The sequence below is a fragment of the Aedes aegypti genome, chromosome 3, assembly GCF_002204515.2.
Source record: "Aedes aegypti strain LVP_AGWG chromosome 3, AaegL5.0 Primary Assembly, whole genome shotgun sequence".
In the NCBI taxonomy this organism is placed as follows: Eukaryota; Metazoa; Arthropoda; class Insecta; order Diptera; family Culicidae; genus Aedes; species Aedes aegypti.
In genome coordinates this window covers 149,955,929-149,976,207 of record NC_035109.1, presented here as the reverse complement: position 1 = coordinate 149,976,207, position 20,279 = coordinate 149,955,929, and the positions used below count along the sequence as shown (strand labels likewise).

At 35.2% G+C, this 20,279-nt stretch overlaps 1 protein-coding gene across 4 annotated transcripts in view; it reads right to left on the bottom strand.

Moving 5' to 3' along the window:
- Nucleotides 1-20,279, bottom strand: part of LOC5579248 (putative leucine-rich repeat-containing protein DDB_G0290503) — a 526,898-nt gene that overhangs the window by 457,469 nt on the left and 49,150 nt on the right. For all 4 annotated transcript variants that reach the window (XR_002501244.1, XR_002501243.1, XR_002501242.1 and 1 more), the window contains exon 5: nucleotides 11,807-11,941. Coding sequence is in view for 1 of the 4 variants with exons in the window: in XM_021849556.1 (XP_021705248.1) it covers nucleotides 11,807-11,941 (135 nt within the window). In the remaining 3 variants the exon portion in view is untranslated. The remainder of the gene's footprint in view (nucleotides 1-11,806; nucleotides 11,942-20,279) is intronic.

The window sequence follows — 20,279 nt, the reverse complement described above, 5'->3', positions numbered from 1 at the left end:
AAATGCATTTTTTCTGTATTCTACGCAGTTTTGTGAATATATTGTAGTTCTTTGAACAAACAGCGATCAACGATGTTCAGGAAATTTATTTCTCATGAACATACAAAGAGTGTAATATTATTAAACTGATGAGTCATTGCGATAAATATGAAATTACTGTAGAAAATCTGTATTTTCCTGAATTTTTCACTATTATGTGAAAAAATTGTAGCTCTTCCAACAGAAATTCATTATCAGTGTTATGCAAATTTGATGGCTTTAAATAAAAGTCTATTTTAATATCAAAAAATGTTTGGGTCATCGCGATAAATTTCAAGTTATAGTTGAAAATGTATTTTTTTCTGTATTCTACGCAGTTTTGTGAATATGTTGTAGTTCTTTGAACAAACAGCGATCAACGATGTTCAGGAAATTTGTTTCTCATAAACATACGAAGAATTTAAAGTTATAAAACTGATGAGTCATTGCGATAAATATGAAATTACTGTAGAAAACCTGTATTTTCCTGATTTTTTCACTATTTTGTGAAAATATTGTAGTTTTTTCCAACAGAAATTCATGATCAGTGTTCTGCAAATTTGATGGCATTAAATATGAGTCTATTTTAAGATCAAAAAATTTTTGGGTCATCGCAATAAATTTCAAGTTATAGTTGAAAATGTATTTTTTCTGTATTCTACGCAGTTTTGTGAATATATTGTAGTTCTTTAAACAAACAGCGATCAACGATGTTCAGGAAATTTGTTTCTCATGAACATACAAAGAATTTAAAATTATAAAACTGATGAGTCATTGCGATAAATATGAAATTACTGTAGAAAACCTGTATTTTCCTGTATTTTTCAATATTTTGTGAAAATATTGTAGTTTTTCCAACAGAAATTCATTATCAGTGTTCTGCAAATTCGATGGCCTTAAATATGAGTATATTTTAAGATCATAAAATGTTTGGGTCATCGCGATAAATTTCAAGTTATAGTTGAAAATGCATTTTTTCTGTATTCTACGTAGTTTTGTGAATATATTGTAGTTCTTTGAACAGTTAACAATCAAAAATTCAATGCCAATTGTTTGGTTACAATACTACGATCATCATACATTAAAAAAATCTATAGGTTATCGCGATAAATTCTAAGTTATCTACAAATTACTGCCGGTTAGAAATTTTTTTAGGACTTGCTCCGGTGTTTTAAGTACTACAAATCAAACAGTAGTTCCCAAAAATATTTAAAAAATCTGACATGGATCTAGAAGCCCATACATTTCTGTAGGTGCCAAAATTTTACAAATCGGACTTAGGACAGCTGAGATATAGTGGGTTGAATTTAGCGTTCCAACTGATTTTGAGGCTTCGTCCTCGGTGTGTTAAGATGAAAACTGCTCTTACATGAAGTGTCATACTAATATTCTTTAGTTTTGCATAAGTTTTGCTTAACTGATTAACAGAAATTATGATATTTCATTTAGTATGCGGTGGGTTACGCACTATCAAAGTTACCCGCATTATCAAAGATACCCCGTTTTACGGTAACACTAAATATTTCAGTGAAGATTCGTCCACTTTCGGTTTATATACATGATTGGAGATATGAACGTGACTGATCATATTTTCCGGAACCAGTTTTAAGGAAATTACCATATCTCGAAAGATTTCCAACGAATCTTAATGTGCCCGCCAGCATTCAATCTTCAATTGGATCTAGTTTCTTGGAAAAATGTCAACATGTATAGAGCTTACCACAAACGACAGAAAAAAAACTGATTTGGCTTTGACCTCGAAAAATCCGGAACATATCCGGTGTCCGGTGGCCAATATGCATGGCCAAGCAAATTACTAAAACTAGACCAAATTTGCCATCCAGTGCTTTCGGATGCATCTAATTTCATCCATTTTTTAAAAAGTTATGAGCATTTGAATTTTGGCAAAATATTGCTTTTCTCAATCATGTTTGTCATGTTTTAAAAACATTGAAGTGGCTCAAATAATCAGTAAGGCTCACATAACATCAGTTATTCTTCTAGAAACATTTCAAAGAGAAAATCCTCAAGTAATTTCTCTAGAAATTTCTCATTGAATTCCTTAAAGGACACATAGAATCGATTCCAGGATTCTAGCAGCTTTTTTCACGAATTCCTTCAGCTTCTAAATGCATTAGAAAAATAGAAACTGTACGCAAAATTGAATAGAAATGACAACAATTTTTTGAAAGTTCCTCCGATTACTCCTGCAAGAATTCATTTCTTGAGGAATCTTGCCTGCGATTCTATCAGGAACTTTGCCAAAAATTCATTCATATATCACTGTAGGGATTTCTCAAATAATGGTTTTTCAAGATATAATTAAATATTTCTTACTTCATTTGATTATCCAGAGTTTGTTCTATGTTTTATTTCTGGGAATTCTTTCGGAACTCTCTCCTTTAACGCTGCCTCAAATTGCTCTACGGGATAACTTTTTCAATAATACTTTAATAGAAATTGTGCTATAAAAACATTCAGTGACACATTTAAAGAATTTTCAAGTGCTTTTTGTAGAGTTTTGAGGAGATTTCTTCAAATGGGGCTGGTCATCAATTATGTTAAACTATTTTAGCAGTTTTTTTTTATCCCCTTCCCTTTTTTCCCCACTTTTGTGTTTAAATTGAAAATAAGGTGTGTGACACATTAGCATAATCTAGGGATAGGTTTATGCTAACGCGTCTCTTGCCATAAACCATTACGTAATTGATGGACAGTCTCTGTACTACTGATATGGTGTTTTCCAGGTTATTATTCAATTTAATTACGGGTTTCACAGGGAAATTCTTCGAAAACTCTTCTAATAGGACTGTTTTATTTCAGATAGCACCACAATAATTTCTGCAGCTACACTTTAAAAAAAATTGCAGCAAATTTGCCTCAGATTCCTGCGACAATTCCTACTATTATTCCAGCGAAGATAATTCTTTGTTCTTCCATTACTTTTCTAAAGAACTTCCCGTTGATTGTAGCTACATTACAAAAAAATGTATCATCAATTGTTTCCAGGATTCCCGTACGGGTTCCTCAAATAATTCTGAAAATATTTCTAGAATTTACCTATGTATTCTTCCCAGTGTTTGACTCGATTTTTTTTTATTAAATATACACTCTTAAAAAATATAAATTTATATTTGATGCAATTCAGTCTGAATTTAAACATTTTGTTACGCAAACACTCTTACGACGCCAATATGTTATCACAAATAAAACTAGATTGAGTACTACATCCAACAATCTATCTTTACAGAAACTTATGATGTTTGTGTCATGTTTTTAAAGGAAAGCAAACAGGTCCCAACTGACCATTATTTGTGCATTTGCCTCCCGTGAGGAATGAATAAATCCACGGCTCCATAGAACTAATTTGGCATTTTATTAAGACAAAATCAATGTTAGTTAGTCCTTTACAAACAGTAAGTGTAGTAAAAATATTTTCGTTTGTACTCTATTGCTACCACGGAGAGAAAACTTACGCGTACAACAAAAGGTCCAGAAAAAGTTAAAAGTTGAACTTTAGACACTAAAAAATGGGCTTCGTAGCCGTGCGGTTAGCGGCGTCAGTCGTTCAAGCATATTGCGCCAAGAGGCGTGGGTTCGATTCCCGCTCCAGTCGGTGGAAACTTTTCGTCAAACGAAAAATTCATCACTGGGCTACTGGGTGTTCCGTGTCGTCCGTTGCCTAATGTTTGTGATTGTTCAGTCTGTGCAGCCTTTGGCTGAAGACGGTGTAAATTGTCTTTCTTTATTCGACGTCAATATCCATTTAAAATTTATTTAAAAAGATAGTACCTATAACGTTTTTTGACAAAAGATACTTCTTAGTGTTATCTGGTACGGATTTGTGGCAAAAACTAAGTAATGCAACAATATTTAAGGTGGTTTCTTAATAAAAAATAAGCTCAGGAAACACAATTTACATGTTTTAATTGAATTATAAATATTTGATTACGCTCCATATTTGTTTTACTCAAGAAACCTTTTTGAAAACTTTTTTTCTTTTGAATCAAAATTCGACCCGGTGACATGTAGTTGTTCCTACATGAATTTGATTGTTGAAGCCTAGGAAACATATTCGGGCAGAGAATAGATTTTTTTATTACACTCAAACTATTTTTTTATAAAAAAAAAACTACGAAAAATTTGATTTTGCCTATACATCGTAATTGAAAGCAATAACTGATAAGTTTCTCGACTAAAACATGACTGCTGAAGTCTATCGAATATATTAGTGCAGAAATATATTTTTTTGATTACACGCTAAATTGATTGCAATTTAGAATGAGTTATACATCATTGGGAACCGTTTTTTTTTCTTTTGCTATCATCCAATTTAATTAATAAAATAAAGACTTGTAACTTGAATGATAAGAAATATAAAGATTACATTATACTTGAATTTGTTTTACTAGAATAATGAAAAAAATATTCTCGTTACTGTTTGTTTTCTGTCCAAACATCTTATGCAAACAAACTTAGGTCGAAAAAATAATGACTTCCTTCGGAAGGGAAGTAAAGCCGTTGGTCCCGAGATGAACTAGCCCAGGGCTAAAAATCTCGTTAATAAAGTCAAACCAACCAACCAACATGTCAATGCTTTGAGTTTTGATTTAAAGTACAAAAGTTAAATAATACGATGTTTCCTAATTTTTAGGAAAAACTAAATTTTGAGAGTGATCTCAAATTTGATTCTTGCTCATACATGTTGTCAGAAAACAACATATCATTGTTTTGCATTTTGATTTACAAACTATCAGGCTTAAATCTTGAGTTTATAGCAGCTCTTTAGAGATGGTACTCAAATTATGTCACGCCAAATTTCATTTTTTACCCCCTCCCCCCCTTTGTCACGTTTTTTGTATGAGTCCTCCGAAATTTTTGTAAGGCTTGTCACGCTTGGCTTGACCCCTTCCCCCCCTTGGACTGTGACGTAATTTGTGCATGACCCCTTGGGTAAAAGAAATAAGTGTAAACAAAAAGCTTTATTTCTGCTCTAACGTGTTGCCTAGACGTCAACAATCAATGCAATGTCGAAAAAATACATGTAATTACCATAAATTTTGATTAACAGGCAAACAGTTTAAAACGAAAAGATTTTAAGTGGTTTTTAGGTAAAAGAAATTTTGAGTGTTTTCCAAAATTTATATTTCTGCTCCAAGATATTTTTAAAACTTCTAGAACGAAATGTATGTCGGACAAATTGAATGTCATCGCTTCAATTTTAGATATTTACTAGCAAATAATTTGAAACAATGTTGGTTTTCTCAAACTTTTAGCAAAATAAATTTTGAGTGTAATCTGATTTTTTTTAATTTTACCCCAAATTTGTTAACCAAAATTCTATAAGCAAATGCATACAAAAAATATATGTAATCGCTTTGAATTTCGATTTAGTCTATAAAGTTCAAAACTTGGGATTCTTGAAGTTTTTTAATCAAAACAAATTTTGAGTGTAATCAAAAATTTATCTCTCTGTTCAAATTTAATCACTGTTCTTGTATAATCAAATTTATTACTAACAACTACATGTCATTGATTTGCAATTCGATTTATGGGCATACAGTTATACAAAATAAGTTTTTTCAATGTGTATTTTTGGTAAAATAAATTTTGAGTGTTTTTATACATTAACGTGTGGGATCTAAATCCGTACACCTGAAAAAATGAATCTAAATCCACCCACTTCATACAAAACGCCTACTATTTGTATCTAGTAGATATCATCGCTATGAGTTTTGATCTACATGCAAACAGGTTGGAAACCTAAAATTTCTCGTAAATTTTTTGAGTAAAACAAATTGTTCCACCGGCCACGTAAAACGGCAACATTGAAACTTATCTTCTTGGAAGGTACCATAATTTCGGGTGAAATTGATCACTTTTGACGGTTTTTCTGATCTGTGTTTTATACTGTTGTCAGTACCAAACAACTTTATACAGGAAAACAAGTACGACGGTGAGTCTCATTGACACAAGTGCCAAAATTTTCTAACAAATTTGATTTTAGTGCTAAAAATTTTATCATAAACAAAAAATCGGGGAATCCCATTTCGAGGTGAAATTGATCACTTCTCAATACGATTATTGTTAGTTTCGAAACCTACTCTCCTTACTTAATTTGAGCTTCCTGAATCCGAATATGCATTCTTAATATCTTAATGCAAATCAATATTTATGGAAATATTAGATAATTAAATTTCAAAAATACCACGGAAAACGCCTAAATGTAGGCAATTTCTTAAGGAATTTTCAAACAGAAATTCAATTATTCCAACAAAATTAGCAATGTGGTACGAATTTTGATGATAAAATCTGTTTTGGGATATTTTTTAAGCAAACTCTCAAACTTTCACTATGACACCATGTTCAAATCCTTGTTTAGAACTAAAAGTTTATTCATGTCTTCCAATACCCGCCCGAACATGATTCTACATTTTTATATTATTTTCATGGAAATATACATTTTTTAACAGCAAAAACTTCACAACACACAATTCGACAATATTTAAGACAAGCAAACGTTCATTTACTACAAGATTAATTGATTTTGGTGCATTATTAGTAAGAATAAAATTGTGTGACACGGTGATCAATTTTACTCTACCGATCAATTCTACCCGAATTCAAGGTAAGGGTCTGTCCATTAATTACGTAAGGGTTTATGGGGGGTGGAGGGGTCTGAGATTTCTTACGCGCCATACAATTTATTTTTAATTTTCATTCAAAAAATCTTACCATGGGGGGAGGGAGATTGAAAAACCACGAAAATTGTCTTATGTAATTAATGAACCGCCCCTAATTGTGAAAGGAAGTTCTGAATCAACCCTTCCTTTTGTTCGTGGAAGCAACCTTGTTCAGAGGACGTGATCATCTAAGTCTTAGAGTCTAAGAGATTTTTTTTAAACGGTGTCAAAAAATACCACTGCAAACAGACTTTCACTTACGCCAACGGATTAAGCAAAAAAATATAGGGTGTCCCAGAAAGTATGAGCACGACTTTGATAATGAAAATCATAGTACTTTTCCAAACAATCAGATATTTTTATATTTTTGTAGATTTCTATAGGTTTTTTCAGCCAGCATCTGTGATAAGTTTGTTTGATTTAATAATCGTTTACATTGAAAATTTTTATTTTAGAAAATCAATTCTTTTCTGGTCAGCACAGACCCTACATTTTGTTTTTGTTGAAAAATAACTAGTAAACTATGTTTTATCAAAATCTTTCACCGTAGTGAGTTTAAGTACATTGTATCAAGGATGTTTTACATAAATTTTTGTTTGAATTGTTTTTGGCTCTGTTAGAGAACAATTGAAAAAATTCGAAAAATCACGTATTTTTCTCTCCACATAAGAAAACATCACGAAGTTATAACTCTTCAGGTATTTTCAATAGTAATAAAAATAATACATTCCAGAATTACTACAAGTTAATCCCTAGTCACTTGGATAGGTAACTTTAATTTTTGATTTATTCATGTTTTTACGTAAATATAAGGATTTGTTCTTTGACCATATTCAAATCGACCACGGATTTTTAGTTCCAATACATATTTTACACACTCAACTTTAAAATTTCAATTTGAATAAGTGATAGTCCAATCAATTATCATATCGTCGCTGATAAATATATTTTTTCAGATTTTTACTATACGCACTTTCTGACATAGAACAAATTTTGTAAAACGAATTCGCTCAAACATAACGCGATGACTCTATGACACTACCTCGAACGCCACTACCCTGAATGCCCCTACCTCGAACGCCATTACCCCGAAAGCCATTACCCCGAATGGGTCATTACCCCGAACGCCACTACCCCGAATGGGTCACTATCCCGAACGCCATTACCCCGAATGCATAACATATTGAGACTAATTATAATCAGAAGGTTGGGAGATAATTTTACGATTATTTATGAGTATTAAACAAGTTCTCAGCAAATAACTTTTACATACTAAGTTTCGTTTGGCTTTGTTCACTAAAATTCATGAGATCTCCATAGCTACAATGCAATGCTCTGAAGCACAGTCTATTTTTAAAAGAAGGGTGAATTTATTATGAAAAGGATAACTATAAAATGCACAAAACTAGGGTGTAGTAATACCTGGTTTTGGACGCTGCCACTCACTTTCTCTACTAGCATTAAGATCTTGTTAAAGATTTTGTTTCGTAAACGATGGTAATACATAGATGACTCGATTTTGTCAGCCCCTTTTTGAAAACGTTTTTCAGCTCTCTTTAAAAATCTAAGTAATGTTTCAATATTCTTTCTTCTTTACTTGAAGCATATTCATGATAACTTCAACATGACTTAAAAAGATATTGGAGAAAATTCTTTCATGAAATGATAGGAACAACAAGTTTTCCTTCAAATGGGGCTGACAAAATCGGGTCAGTACTGTAGAAGATCACTCTGATTTTATCGCTGCGAGTGATGTTCTATGCAACCCACTTAAAGACCAACCTAATAGAAAAACGACACCATTTGATCGCTTCTAAAGTAAATACTTTCGTTGGTTTATAAGATCATTGAGCTGAATTTCTTTAAGGTAACCACAAAAAATAGTTGTGGTTGATTTAAGATGATGGTAGAAAAGTGTAATCGATTCCATAGTCTACCTGACTGTTTTAATACAAAAAGATAAAAGAAGGGATTTTTTTTTAATTACAATTATAGCAGAATTATCTTCAAGAATGCCTTGAGGATACCTACTTTAAAAAAAATATATATATATGTTTCATATGAAAATACTAGCGTGACAAGCTCCCCAAGTAATGAAATAGCACTTTTATTCGTTCTGCGTGCTAATATACTGCTATTAAAGAGCTGACATACCCTATTTTAGCCGTATAATAGCTCTATAAGACCAAAAAGGTGGATTAGCGGGTAGTGGTTACATGGGTCATCCAACGAAAACTTAGAAGAACAGCCTATTTAAGAAAGAAGGGCAAATTTCTGGTGAAATGCTTGCAGCTATGATGTGAATAATCACTGTAACAATGTGATGCTATCACACAACCTATATACATGAGAAAGAAAAATCTTTGTTGAAAACAAAATTGAAATATAATCACCACCAAGAAGCCTAACTACCGGTGAGCACGCATCTGTTCAGCAAGACCATATTGAGGGTATAGGTTCGAAATCCTCATGTGGTGGTTCTTAATGCATCGAAAATTTCCTTGACATTCCTGGACATAGAAGCACATGAACAAGAAATGTAAATTGATTAGGAAAGCTCTCAGTCAATAAAAGGCTTGTTCTATTAAAAGCCCATTCACAAATTTCATAACGGTGAAGGTGACAAAAAAAAATATGGTAGGTAGGTTGTTCTCGAAATGTTACACCTCAAACAAAATTTGTGAAATTTCCATAGAAAAAGTATTATGACGGGTGTGGGTGGGTGTCAAAAATGGTGTTATGAAATTGGTGAATGATCCCTTGGACTGCGAAAGTGCCCTCTGAGCTAAGAAACATGTACTGCCTCAGAATAAAAGAAAAAGATATTTAAAAACAAAAATAGCAGACATATGAAAGATGGGAAAATATATGATGATCATTTGCCAACGAATTTTACTCACCACAAATTACCATTAGAGACGCATACATCCAAAGTGAAATGATTTTTTTAACAGTATGGTTAACATTTTTGCCCGCAAAGCAAGATACTGGCCTAAATCTTATACTATTCGGAGTAATGGCTCATTCGGGGTAGTGGCGTTCGGGGTAATGACCCATTCGGGGTAGTGGCGTTCGGGGTAGTGGCGTACGGGGTAATGGCGTTCGGGGTAATGGGATGGAGCCAACGCGATTTGTGCAAGACTGATAAGAGATGCTTCAAAGAAATGTTACGTAATCAACACACTAATAATTAAATTATTCATTTAAAAATCACAGTCTACTTTTGTTGGGCACAGTAATCAAATGTATAAAAATCACATTTTTATCTTCACTAGTCTTGAAATGGCAGTATGGTGAAGTCGTGCCCATACTACCCTATAAGGAGTCGTGAGTTCGATTCTTATTGAGAAAACGAGTAGAGGACTATCTGGCAAAACTTGACTTCAATTTGTCCATTTAATCCTATTGCAAAGTATGAGTAATATCTGGATTTCCAGTAGTTGTTTTAACTTCCACTCGGCTGGAAGCCGCCAATACAATATATCATAATCGAAAAAAAATTGCTCTTATCTATTCAAATGGTGTTCACTGCCCTAACTACATGTACGATTTTATTAACAGTGTTGTAAGGACTCATTCTCTGGTATTGAACAATAGTGGTATTTTGTAAACATCGAAACGGATGTCGATCCGACTCTTTGTCGCACGTTCCATCATTTTGACATTGTCGCTGACAAACTGATCCAATGCAAGGTACCATCAAATGACAACAGCAGCGGTAGCAAAATACCCAAAGATATCTACCTTAGCCAAGATACCTTCGGCCACGTTCCGCACGCGAACGTGATTGAGAGATTCAAGTCCTGTCTGCGGGCTTTCTGTGCGAAAGGAAGAGAAAACTCGTGCAGCACAACAAATTGCCCTCGGTTCAATGTGCCCATATAAAAAAGGCCCATAATGCATGCACGAACAGGCGCCCGCTTTGCCCCCACCAGACTAACAACGTTGTTTGCCAGAGGTCCCAGTCAGTAGCAGAAAACCAATCTCCGGCTAAGAATGCCAATAAGCCGGAGAAATGCAACAATCCGGCATCTTAGGGCCCTCCCGCTCATATGAAGGTGATATAATTTGTGCTTTTGATTCCCCCGTGTGTCCCCCTCCCCCCGACTAAATTGATTTTCCGTGATTGTAAGCGCTTTGGCATTTGAATTAAGCAAAAGTTCAAGCCTCTTTCCCCGGATAAGCTAATTGCCCGCAAATCAGGGAGAATTTAACTGTTGTTTGGCTTCCCTCCCTTCGCCAACACGCAGCGGACAAAATTTCGTGTTTTATTTTTATTTTTTGTTTTTCAGCTGCTCGAATACCGTTCATTGGGCAATTACTCCAGAACCAGAACCAGAATCGGATCGTGTTTTGAATAACCGTTTTGAAGAAGGGGGAGACGCCACTATGGGTCCGAATTTCGCGACATGAACTAAAAAGTAGTACAAACTCAAAAATACAGTTGCGCTGTAGAATCGTTACCCGTTCTGTGGCGTAGTTGGTTAACGCACCCAAACTAGTGTATTAGAAGTCGTCGGATGGAAGCCCACCAGAACGATTCCAATATTTTGGCTACGAACTTCAGGTTTTTTTTTTAAACACCGTCTGCTGATTTAGGCCTTACAGACATGACAAACCTACACGGGGGCCATGCACAAATTACGTCACGCTCCAAGGGGGGGAGGGGGTCAAGCCAAACGTGACAAGCCTTACCAAATGTTTGAAGGACTCATACAAAAAACGTGACAAAGGGGGGGAGGGGGTCATAAAAGTCGAAATTTAGCGTGAAATAATTTGTGTACCATCCCACGGGTAAAAATGTGTTCCTGAAACCACGAAAATTATTCATGAAATCCTGAATACTCATATTCATGGCACTCTTTTCCATGCAAAATCGGACCATGATTATGGATATTCATGATTTCAAGAACAGATTTTTTTTTCATCTAGTTGCGTAAATTCACAGCTCCAGATAATGATTGTATTCGATCAGGCTCGCGTGATCCAAATTAATTGTCCATATCGGGCTTTTGTCCCAAAATTCGGGCTTCAGGCCCACAGTGACATCATGTTTCGCACGCACCGAAGTCGCGAGAACAGAATTAACCAAGAATGTCACTTACCTCTTGCGATTGCTGAGCGGAATTTTTAGCAGCCTTTCTCTCCTTCTTCGGTCCTCCTCCCGCAGTTCCTTGCAGAGCTGAAATCTCCTTCCTCAGAAGACCGATATTGCGGTCTTTGGATTTCAGCTCCTCCAGCTGCGCGCGAAAAGTAGAGATAAAATAGATCGTAAAAAACGTTAGAAGTTTGGATATAAAAAAAAACAACTGTTTTTGCGTAAGTACAATTATGCCACCGTGTGACGGGATCAGTGGGTTAAGTGTGCTAACGGTGTTTGGTTATTTGGGTGATAACTAGAAGAGAATTCTATTCCAATTACATATGGGAGAACTTTTCGTGAAATACTATTTCAATTTTATGGGTTTACTTTACAATCTGTTCTGTTGAGGGCAGTGTTTTGCTTTCAGAGAAATACATAAAGTATTAAATGGATAAACAGATTCCAAGATTTTAACAGAGTTTTTACATATTCATTTGAAAGTCATCATGCTTTGTAAACTAAAAATTCGATATTTTCATACAGGTATGTTTTTCAGAGAGAACACTCCCAAAAATGATGATTTTCAGAAACCTCGAACCTCATGCCTCAACTACGTTAAAACTTATTCCAATCATAAAATCGTGTTCGACAAAAGTTCGGAGAATTGAATCAACTACTATGTAGAGGAATTTCTGATAATTTTTGGTGTTCCGTTCAGTTGTTATGAATTTATAAAGCTTGAAATTAGCCCAAAAACAAATAATTGATTTGGAGCACACTGAAAATTTCTCCAAATTTACTGAAATTCGACTAGAAGTTCATTTTGACATGATAAATCGAAATATTGGTTGATTGGAAAATCTATAGACATTTTTGAAAATATGAATAGTTCTAGTACACATCAATTGTAACCTAAAAAAGTACAAGAGTATGAACTAAATATAACATTCTATAACCTAACGTTGTATGAAAAAATCTGCTTATATGTACATTCATTATTGAAGCTCTAAATTTAATTGATTATGATGGTTATGATCAGGCCTGCTAGCGACTGAATGTCTTATAAATGGAAAATTTAGAGATCTCAGGCCAGGAACAGAAAAAAGAACCACAAAAAGGCCAAACAGGAACCAATAAAATTAAAAGAAGCCAAACAGAATCCGGGTATATTTTCAAAAGGTTTCTGAAACAATCCGACCGAACATTTCTCAAATTATATTTTTAACAGTTTTTGTGAATCTATAAGAATTGCTTCTCGTATGACTGTATGCGTTTTGAACGTTTTTTTGCAGAAATTTAGTCAAATTTTAATCCAGGAATTTGTCTAAAGTTTTCTTCACTTCAGATATTACTTCGAAAATTTGTCAGGAGTTCATCTAGTGATTTTTAAGGCACTGTTTAGAAATTTACCTGAAAATTTTCGTTCAAGGTACCAAAAAAGATCAATTTGGATTGTTCATTCGATCATTCCAGAAATTACTCTAGATAATGCATCTGGATTTCCTTTAACGAATCGTTTACAGTTTCTTTTAGTTATTTTTAAAACTATTCCCAAGTTCTCCAGGAACTGTTTCACCCATTTTCCTGAGATTTTCTTCAAAATTTCCTATTTCAAACCTATTCTCTAAGAATTCAATATATTTTTTTCAAAAAAAAAAATAGTTACAAATTATATAGCTTTAAGATTTCAACCAGGAATTTCTATAAGAATACTGCAATAGAAAAATGTAAAAGGTCTTCGTTGGTTTTGTGGAAAATTAAGAGACGAACTTATTCCCCGACATACCAGTCTGTGTTTATTTTTTCATTCCAATAGTCCTACAAACTACTACATGAGACTCTTGAAACACCAATCAGTGATCGATACTGAGAATGAGAGAAGTCAGAGAGAGTAATATGGAGAAGGCATTGCGCCAAACTAACTACGCTTGACAACGACACGTTGTTTGCTAGTCGTAGAAAGAAATATAATCCAAGCCGAGTCAGGCTTTAACGCTCCCCCAAATCGACGCGATTTTTTCAGCGACAGCGATGAAAAATCGCCGCGATTCCGTCGTTGTGTCGCTGCAAGCACTTTTATATGATACTAGTGGTCCCGGCAAACTTCGTCTTGCCATCAAGTAGGCTGTTGAAAACCACTACGAATCGTCCCATACAAAATGACAGTTCCGTTCACTCTCGTTATTCCAACTTTCCCGGTGAATATCCTGCAACTTTTATACACACAAACACGTCGGAACCCTTGACGAACAAAATGGAGAAAGAATTATCCAAATCCGCTGACCCGTTCGTAAGCCATTTCGTGACATACAAACACCATTCCATTTTTATTTATATATATATATATATAGACTATCTAGACCAACGCAACGAAAATCGCAGCGAAATCGCGCTCCGTGGCTTGGGCACGCTCATAAAACTGTGAAGGTGGTGAAACATCAGCGAAATCAAGGCGATTGTTTGTCGCTGTCGCCGTTAAAAATCGCCTTAATTTGGGGGAGCTTTCAAAGGAATGTGAATCGGAGCAAACTCACCGGGTACTCCGCACTGCGTTCTCCCATCCAGTGTCTGCATATTTCAATCAATCAATACGGAGCCACGAATCAACCCCAACTTTGACTTCTTTCGACGCAATTCGGCTCATCCGTGGGATAACCCGAATTTGGGTTAACTGACATATAGCTACCATTCAGGGTGGGTGTACGGCTGTCAATTACAAACAAAGCTCGCCTAACAATCATCTCTCGGGCGGGCCGGCCCAAACAGCATCATCTCTCACGCGGGCCGACCCAAACAGCACAGGTCGAAACGCGGGCCATGCCAGGCAGCAAATGCTGATGTATTTCAACACTCGAACAGCGGGATGCCTAGTAGCGTTATGAGCCAAACAAATACACCCACAAAACATGAACGGTAGGCGCACCTCGTTGCGTATAGAAAGGGAAGGCACTAGAAAAACCACACTTACCACTTCAATTAAACAATGAAAAATAATAATAAATCTTCGAGCTGTTTAGAAGAATACCTATAAGTAGATGAAAAAAACGAATTTAGTACTATACCATTTAATTCCACTAGAGTTTGTATCCTTTGACAGATACGCGTATTTCGACCTCAACTGTAAGGCCGTCTTCAGTGTCGTGTACTAGACTCGATAATGAAAAATAAGCCAAGGGATAGCCAAATCACTCGAAGAAGTAATCGCAGATGCACAACACTTCATTTTACAATCCTTTGTCCCTCAACAATTGCACAAAACAGAAAAAAACGCAACAAAACTAAGAGCCGATAAGTAAAAGCTATAACTAAATGACCAAAACATGGAGCTACAAAATTTAATTGAGGCTTTAAAATGAAGTTAATAAGATAGACGATAGAAGATAACACGATAGAAAATCAAAGTTAAAGATTACATAAAAGATAGAAAATTAAAGCTTGAAGCAAAAAAATATCAAATTAAACATGGAAACAGAAAGAAGCTAGAAACTGAAAAATAGAACATATCTCAGTAAACACAAACTCGTATATGATAGGATATAAGAGTACAAATGTGGAGGCGATATACGTACATCTTGCATGTAGCCGGTGGTAGGTCATTTGGCATAAAGTCGTTTGGCATAAAGCCGTTTGGCATAAAGTCGTTTGGCATAATGGTCATTTGGCATAAAGTCGTTTGGCATAAAGGTCGTTTGGCATAATGGTCGTTTGGCATAATAGTCGTTTGGCATAATGAGTCTGAAACCAAAAATTTCTCAATTTTTCGTTTTTACGTTTCTATTGAATCTTTCTGATGACATCAGGCTTGTTTTGGAGTCAATTGATACAAAATGACACTTTATTCAACAATCATTCGCTCTTGAATAAATTTAAGCATATTTGGAAAGTTATTGTCAATAGTATCCAGAAATTACCCTTCTTTCAAATATTAATTCTCCTTTTGAGTTTCGCTATTGGAACAAATTTTTGCACTGAAGATTTTTATATATTTAGCACAAATTTACCCTTCTTTTAATTGTTCTATTTTTCTTCTAAATATGATGTAACCACAATTATTGGTATGAAAACTGTTGAATTAAAATTTCAAATATCCCGAATCTCCCGAATATCCCGTTTCCCCGACTTGCCCTCTTCCCCGAAAAGTTTTTAGCACTCATAATTGTCGTATATATTTCAAGGTGGTGAAAGAACTGACCATCTAATATGCACCCTTCTTTACTTAGTTGGCGGTTCTTTCGAGTTTTACCGTCCTCAGCATTTTTGCCAACATGTGTATAGCCGAGCATGACAGAATACTTCCTTTTTTGACTGTTTATCTTTCTTTCTCGTCACCACTTTTTAAGGAAACCAGTAATTCGGGGAAAAGTAGCACTTCACTTCGATGATTCTGAACGCACTTTTTTATTTCTTTTCGTATTATTATGCCGCAATAATTTTTGGCGTCCATTCTTCTATTGGTTTAATTATAAATTTTTCCTTCTTTTACAAATAGGCTGTTCTTTATATTTATTCTGTTTTAAATTTTATTATTTAGTGAAGCTAAATTTTAACCATCTTCATATTTTGCTGTTTTATCAATTCTTGCCAGATGTTAGAATGATAATTACTTTAGAACCTGCCAATGTTCAACATATACTTTTTCCTGAAAAAAAATATTTCAATCACAAATTTTCCCTTCTCTCGATAATAGACGGTGGTTTGATGTACACTTCCAATATTAGAATTTATATTGAACCGTTGAAAAGTTTTGCCACAAATATTTTCTTTTAAAGATGTGTTGTTCATTTGAACTATGCTGTGAAAAGATTTTTTTGCGTTAGAGCCTTAAACATTTCAAACGAAAAATAATCTGCTCTCGTGTTATTTCTATTCTAATCTAATCTAATCCAAGCGCTTGCACAGCCAATATTGAAAAGCATCCTGGAAATACCTTAATTTATTCAGGTATTTTCTTGTCAGTATTAATATTTGCAGAATATCAACGATATGATGCAAATATTAAAATGGCCAGGCCCACTGTGCAGACTTTGGGGTTGAAGAAGATTGAAAAAATCATGACGATTAGGTTATTCACGCATGAATAAACTGATAGCCAAAAAATTTTCAATTTTAAGAAAGAAGAAACGGGGACAACCGTACCAACCGTTTCGATTCAGGGTTAGGTATAGGTAAAATCGTTGGGAGTGGCGTTGCTAAGAAAGTTAATGCACACTCTATTGTAGTTCTCCTGGGATGGGACATTGGTATTTCTTCCTCATGTCCTGGCTCTAGAGCCTCTAGCGCCTTTGCTCACTCTCTGAAACGATATGAACTCTAATTTTGTGTCTCTTTCCGGTATACAAAACCGAAACTGTTTCCCATAAATTTAAAAACTCATCAAAAATGAGACCATGTGTGCAATTTGTACAAGAATGATAATATAAAGTATTAAAAACGATCTTACCAGATTTCAGTAGTGCACCAACTTTTTTTTCCAGGATCGTGGATCCGCTGTTACCGCCAATGATCGCAAGTTACGCTTGAGGCAATCGTTGGGAGTTTTCCGGTAGTCCACAAAGACTGCATTTTTCATTTTTGAGAGCCTATTGGCGCATTGTTCCATCTGCTATACTGCAATACTACTACCGGGCGCCAAGACTTACTGTTGGTCTATCCGCAAAACCAAGGCCACTTCATCCGTCCGAACTCGGGCTTTTACGTTGAGGGAACTCCATCGATTTTGGAAACAGCAACAACACTGTGCTTGAAACAATAGTCCATCCATAATGTTCCAGTACTGCCCACCGAACCAAGGTTGTGTTAAACGTTTTTTTTCTGTTTTTTCCGCAACAACGAATATTCAAGATTATCGAAGGTTTCATAGCCACCCAGAGATTTTAAAGTCACCGAAAATGGATTCCAATTGTCTTTAGGTATTTTCCATTGCTCCTCTTCTATCGTTTCACCGAAAACTACTCAATTTGTACTACTGCTTGATGCGTATATTTAAATATTCAATTTTGGTAAAATGAATGCTAATTCTTAAATTTGACGCACGAATTTGTTTTCACGTCCATCGTTAAGCACCGTACGCTTCGATCCTCTCTGCTCTCGTGTTATTTTTGCATTAAGTCGCATTGATAAATCCTTGGATTAAAGCTTAGAGAAATCCATTCTTTTATCAAGTAATTTTCATCGATTGCTACGTCCAAACTGGAAAAGAGCTTGATATGCAGCGAAATATTCTATGAGCGTTCCCTTGATGAATAACTGCCAACTTTCTTTGCCAATTTACTGTTTTCAAATATGTATACCGCAACAAGCTCAAATATACTCTATGTTCTGAGGTGTAGAGACCCGTCAAGAGTTTTATTTAGTAATGCTCCCTAATGTCACAACAATTTTTGAAATTCTTAGCTTGGAAAATCTCTGAACGAACACCATGCTTGTTAAGAACCCACCAATGTTTTTTGCTATGGGCTCGGTGGTGTTGATCTCGGTAAAAGCTTAAAAATGCCGATATTTATTTTAAGTCAATCATTATGCCAAACGACCATTATGCCAAATGACCATTATGCCAAACGGCCATTATGCCAAACGACCGTTATGCCAAACGACTTTATGCCAAACGGCTTTATGCCAAACGACCTTATGCCAAACGACTTTATGCCAAACGGGGTACAATCATGTAGCCTTATGGCGCATGTGCGTATATCGCCTCCACATTTGTACTCTTATATCCTATCATATACGAGTTTGTGTTTACTGGGTAAAAGCTAGCAGTTGAATAGAAATAGAATCTTGAAACAGACGAATAAAATTAAAAACTGAAAGTTAAAAACTATAAGAATTATATCTAGTTTCTAAAACATAGTAATTAGAAGGGGAAGCTATAAGCTTCTCCTTCTCGACATTATGTCCTCGCTGTGACAGAACCTGCTTCTCATCTTGGTGTTCAATGAGCACTTCCACAGTTATTAACTGAGAACTTTCTTTGCCAACGTTTACATTCTCGCAAGGAAATTTTCATTACGAAAAGATCCTGGACAGACTGGGAATCGAAACCAGACACCTGCAGTATGGCTTTGCTTTGTAGCCGAGGACTCTAACTGCTCGGCTAAGGAAGGCCTCAAGCTAAAGCTAAGGAAGCTCAAAGCTAAAATCGCGATACCACAAGGGACCAACCTTCATTATCGAATTAGGCCAGTTCTTCGTCGTCTTAAGTCTGTATGTATGGTAAATAAATGAAGTTGCATTTCGAAACGCGACACCATCGCGGAAATGCACTTTTTCAAACATCACTCAATAATCGCCACTATAGAATCCGGGTTTGTTCTAGGCAAATCTTCTATGTGTGACTTCAAACTTTCTAATGTTTTTTGACAAAATTTGTAATGTTGCATGTTTCGAAAAACCGTTTATTCAATATTATATTTTGTTTAATATATTCGAAATTCTACCTTGTATACCTGCCATGTCGTGTTTTTTTTTTCTCTTTTTTTACATAAAGCTAATCAAATAGCTCTGGTTTTAGCTCTGGTTTATCGAAGTGATCAAAATCTGATCAGAAAAGTGACGGTCAGTGAACGGATAGCCTCACACATGTTGGAGACTGCTTAGCTTCAATGGTAAACAGCCTGGAAAATCCGTAAAAATAGTCAATTAATGAAAATCAAGCTGCAGTTTTTTTTTTTTTTTTGCAAACTCATCAGAATTTCTTGTAATAGATTGTCGGAATTGTCCATGGACATAAATGACCACTACAACTCTCCGTAAGATCCGCAAAATTGGTCGTAAAAATCAATGTTATTTTAACGTGGAAAAAATCATATTTATAGAACATAACGTAGGTACCGTAATCCGGAGTAACATTGATCAGCGGGGTGAAATTGATCGTCATGACGCTCCTCGTAAAAAGTTCGAATCAACATTTATCGATGTAATACTTTCTATTCTATTCATGACATACCGTTTTGATTCATATTACGGACAGCTTCAAATTCCGGACACTCTCGTTTGTATGGGAAACATTTCACACGAAATGTTTCAATTTTCGCCGTCCAAAAGTTCTCATTTTCGAGGCTCGTTTTATTAGGTTCTTTCCATAAATATCATTGCTAATTTATAATGCCCAACTACCTTAGACGTCTCTTAAGTGGTTGAACGATTTCAATTGATGATTTGACTGTTCCATTAATGATTATCATGAGCTGTCCGTAATTCGAATCAAAGCGTCCGGAATATGAGGCAAAAATGAGGGAGCGTCCGGAATAAGAATCATGAAAAGGCCACACGTTTTGATTTATTTAAAATTATTCAAGTTGCGGACGCGTATTCTTTACCCACCATCCGAAAGTTAAAGGCTTCCGACGCTCGATAACGCTAAAAAATCATACAGAATGATTTATTTTGTATGGTCCAAACTGGGTTATACTTCACTGAGGCCTTAAGTGTCCGTAATATGAATCAAAACGGTACTAAATATAAAGGTTTTTGCGAAAATTAAGTTGCGTTCAGCG